Source organism: Lotus japonicus, chromosome 2 (genome assembly GCF_012489685.1).
Source record: "Lotus japonicus ecotype B-129 chromosome 2, LjGifu_v1.2".
Taxonomy (NCBI): domain Eukaryota; kingdom Viridiplantae; phylum Streptophyta; class Magnoliopsida; order Fabales; family Fabaceae; genus Lotus; species Lotus japonicus.
In genome coordinates, this window is record NC_080042.1 from 63,160,938 (window position 1) to 63,165,400 (window position 4,463).

General features: G+C 37.1%; 1 protein-coding gene across 1 annotated transcript; it reads right to left on the reverse strand.

Moving 5' to 3' along the window:
- Positions 1–322: 322 nt before the first annotated feature.
- On the reverse strand, positions 323–4,463 carry LOC130738788 (probable auxin efflux carrier component 1c). The gene is made up of 6 exons (XM_057590940.1): positions 2,844–4,463; positions 2,506–2,752; positions 2,301–2,386; positions 1,648–1,805; positions 766–842; positions 323–670 (listed from the first exon to the last, which is right to left on the reverse strand). The coding sequence occupies exons 1-6, from the start codon at positions 4,024–4,026 to the stop codon at positions 604–606; spliced, it is 1,818 nt and encodes a 605-aa protein (XP_057446923.1). The 5' UTR covers positions 4,027–4,463; the 3' UTR covers positions 323–603.

Here is a 4,463-nt window from a genome sequence, read left to right on the forward strand (position 1 = left end):
AGAAAATTCTCTGATGTTATTGTGTCGCTTTGCCTTGACGCCTTTGACTAATTTGTTGTAAACAATTACTTAGGATACAAATTCATTTACATTCCAACAATGCCATATTTAAATTTTAAGATTGTTGGACATTGTATCTAGCAAAACCCTTTTTTCATTACATAGAATTCGATGTTAATTGGTAAACAATGAAAAGTAAAAGCAACACGAATTAGTTTAATATGCTGGGAAATGTGATCATAAACCCATACTTTTTTCAACCTAAGTTTACATTGCTTTCTTTTCCTTCATTTGATGAGTGATATGGAATCCAAGGACAAAATATAAAATGTAACAAGATAATCATTTTGTAAATTAGCTACATCTTACATTTTCACTAAGATAAGGCAATTCATTCAAAAAGAAAAAAAAAGGAAACATACAAAAAAAATAAAAAAGAACTACTAGGGTGTTCCTCCTATTCATGAATTCTGGGGATGCTTTTCTTCTATTCCTTTGTAATTTTTTCATGATGCTCTCTACAATCCTTTACCAAGCCTTGCATGGATGCTACACTACACGTGACTGTGAGGCTTATGTACCATCCATCATGTCATGATCCATTCATAACCCCAACAAGATGTAGTACACTAGAGTAATGGGCAAAGCAATGAGCATCCCAAAAATGACACTGCAACCAGCAAAAGGAGGTTTCATTGGTTGGCATTAAAAGAGAAGAGATTGAATGAAGGGAAAAAGAAAAGTGGAACTATATTATATACTTACGCTGTGCTGAGAATATCAGGATGTACATTATATTCCTTGGCAAAGACAAATGGAACAATTCCTTGGGGTAGAGCTGCCTGTGGTTTTTTTGGCAATAACAGGACAAGCAAACAAACATGTCAACTACGGTTTTAATTCTTTCTTGTACATCCACAAACACACAAAGAGATCAACTCTCAATATTAATAGCATGTTTGGTACACTTTTTACAATTGATAAAGTTAAAAGACAAGCTCATGTGAGTAGCTTCTTAGTGCAGAATTGATTCTGAGGAAGAATAAAGTGGTACAAATATATGCTATAGGATATTCATTTCTCTTTACATTTTCTTTTCAAATGAGTCATGACATTCTATTGGAGTTCCAACTTCCATAGCCAATTAATGTTATTGGCATAGAATTTCAAACATTTTGACAAGAATGAGGCATGTTGTTGTACAAGTAATAGTTTGTCTTCATAAGCTTCTATTTTTTCATAATCAATTTTGATACCCAATTTTTTTTTCTCATAATTGATTTTAACTTTAGAATAAGTGTATGTTTGAAAAATCTTCTAAAATTAATTTAAATAAAATGATTATAAGTAGTTTCTAAGTGACAAAATTAATTAATTTTGCTAATCCAAACACCCTCCTAGAAGAATTTACAAAGATACACTAAATTTCAACCAATTGGAATTCAATCAGAACAATAAAATGGCTTTGGTTTTTTTAAACAAAAGGTAGATAGCAATATAATAGCTTATCTTGGCAGAGCTAGACATATGTATAGCAATTTGATTAGATAATTAAAGTATAGAATTTTTTGGAGCCTATGCAATGAATATTGTATTGGCTTTGTGAGTAAGGGAGCAGAAGAGAGAGAAATAAAGAAATGTACAAACCTGAACAATAGCAACGTGTAAGAGTGTTCCTTTGAGTCCAACAGCAATGGAAGCAGCTGCCATGACAGCTGGACCTGTAAGGAATCTCACAGCCATGGCAAAAGTTGCAATGGAATTCCCACATGCTATGATCCTCGGTTGCAAAGCCATGAACAGACCTGTCATTCACATCCAAAAAAAAAAGAGGGCAGCAAACAAGCATGCTCATCATCAGTACTATCACCACCACCATTGTGAAAGACCTTTCATCATCACCCCCACCACCAACACCAAACTTGGCAAAAAGTTATCATAAAAAGATGGATAAAGTAACCCCCCACATTATTATCACAACATTATACTGTTTGCTTTTCTGCCTGTTTCTTGCTTGCTTTGTCAAACAAAGCATTTAATTTAATAATAGCAATTAATCAATGTTAGCATGGAATTTGAAAAGATTTCTGTTTTTCAAGCAAAGAAAAATGTCAGAACAAGTTTAATTTCTTTTAGAATTTAAACATGAACACAATACAATGAAAACATACAACATTCAATGTGAAAATGAGGTATTTATTATGTGTTTGCATTATTTTTATGTTAAAGTATAATTACTAATTTCTTTTGTTTCTGACTGAAAATATTTTGTAAGATAACAAGGAGTGGAGTGAACTGACCAAGACTGAACATGGCCATGCCAAGCCCTGCATCTGACAGAATTGAAATAGACTTTGCTATGATGGCAGGCATCTCAATGTTCCACCTGCAAGGAACAAAACAACAACACCAGAAACCTACCATAATCAATCAAAATGGAAACAACAAGGGATTGTAATTAGTACACATGAAAATGTACAAGATTATGCAGAGATTTTGACATGCCTGAAAGAAACAAGAGACCAAATGAGGCCAATTAGACTAGAGTAGGTGTTGGGGTTTCTGATAAGCTTTCTCCACACCATGATCAATATAAGCCTTGTCATGACACTTGCTGGTGGCATTGTTTTAGACTTCCCATCTCCAACTTTCTCACCTTCAAGCTGATTCATTTCCCTGTCTACTCCCCTGTTTCCAAAGCTGAACTCATCTTTCTCTAGGTAGTCCTCTTGAGTGTCTCTGTGACCCTCCACTGAAAATATAAAATACAACCAAATACCCACATGAGAATAAAAGAAAATACAATGAATGATATGAAGAAAAGAAAACAACCAAAAATTCACCTTTTCCTGGAGAAACATTCAATTTGACTTCTTTCTGATCATGAGCACCAAATTCATGCCCACCAAACACATCAGAAACTGGTGAAGCACTTGAACTCCAAACAAACATGTGAAGATCCTTCCCATCTTCTGGTTTCTGCTGAGCTTGACCATTAGGCCTCTTGGAGTTAGCATTAGCAGCAACAGTTTTGGGAGAGAACATTCCTGGGTTTGGTGCAGGGTAGTGACCAGTTCCACCACCAGAACCATGATGAAACTTTGGCTTATTTGCACCAGCAGCAGCAGCAGCAGAACCATCTTCATCATAGTTAGAAGGCCTTGGAGTTGGTCCTCTTGAAGCTGAGAGACCATAAACATCATTGGCACCAAAGTTGGAGTTTCTCCCACCAGCCATCATGGAGTAAAAATCTGTATGGTTGAAACTGGAACCTCTTGGTGTTGGGTTTCTAGAGGATTGCAAAGAGTATATCTCAGCATTGGTGAGATTTGAAGGGCGAGGAGTTGTGGAAGAAAGACCATGAGACCTTCTTGAGAAAATATCTGATCTTGAAGCATTGGATTTCCTCACAGTCACATGAAGCTTCCCATCTTCTTTAATCTCAGCTTCAGTCTCCAAAACTTGTCTTCCATCCAGTGACATGACATCAGAATCAACATGGATGGAGACAATGGAAGCAGCAGTGTCAGGAAACTGCTCAGAGATTAACATTCTAGCTCCTCTGAACTCAAACATGAAGAGCATCAAAGTGTACCAAATGATGCACTGAAGGACCACAATCTGCACCATTAAACTCCCTGAGAACTCACCATACATCCCTTTGAGCAGAGGGATACCCATAACCAGAGTGTTTGGGAGTGTGGAAAGGGAAAACAGAGTAATGGTCCATTCCAAACAACCCTTTTTGGAGACGTTGCTCCATATTGCTAGAATGATCAAGATTATGATCTTTTGAAGGGTATCAGCAGCTAGGAATCGAATGTTCATCTTGTAAGGGTTGTTGGAGGCTATGAAGTGGAAAGAAAGGAGTGGAACTGCAAACAGAGCAACAAAACGGTTGATGCCAGAGCATTGGTCAGGGGAAAAGATTTTCCACCATTTCACTGAGCCATAGGCTAAGATCATGGCCACATAGAGTGGCACCATTGCTGTCATAACATGGTAGAAGTCTGTTAAAGTGATCATCTTGTGTTCTTGGTTGGTTCAGTTCAGCAAATGGTTTGAGAAACTAGAAGAAGAAGCAGAAGAGAGAGAAACAGAGGAAGAGAGATGAAGATGGTGTTGTTGGTGGTGGTGATGATGGGAAGATATAGGGAAATGGGAGAGCATGTGATTTTGGGTTTTGGGGTAGTGGGTGAGTGTGGTTTGTTGCAGGATATACAGGATATATTTTTTCAGCTTTGAGAGATTCAAGCAAAGCTTAAACTTGCAGACCCCAAAGCACAAGGCACAGAGGAATTTTGCTTTTGATATTTTTTTTTCAGTTTGTTGTTTTCCTTTTTGTTTTGAAGTGTGTTTGGATTTGAGGTTTGGGAGAGGAATGGGACTGAAGGGGGTATTTGATGGCTATGGAAAATTGGGTGGGTGTGTGTGGCTTTCTCTCTCTCTATCTCTACCTTCTA

Coding starts and splice junctions, on each gene's coding strand:
- LOC130738788 (XM_057590940.1), bottom strand. CDS start 4,026: ATGATCACTTTAACAGACTTCTACCATGTTATGACAGCAATGGTGCCA. Junction 2,387..2,505: donor TGGTCTCTTGTTTCTTTCAG/GCATGTCAAAAT, acceptor TGTTCCTTGCAG/GTGGAACATTGAGATGCCTG. Junction 671..765: donor CCTGATATTCTCAGCACAGC/GTAAGTATATAA, acceptor TGCTGGTTGCAG/TGTCATTTTTGGGATGCTCA.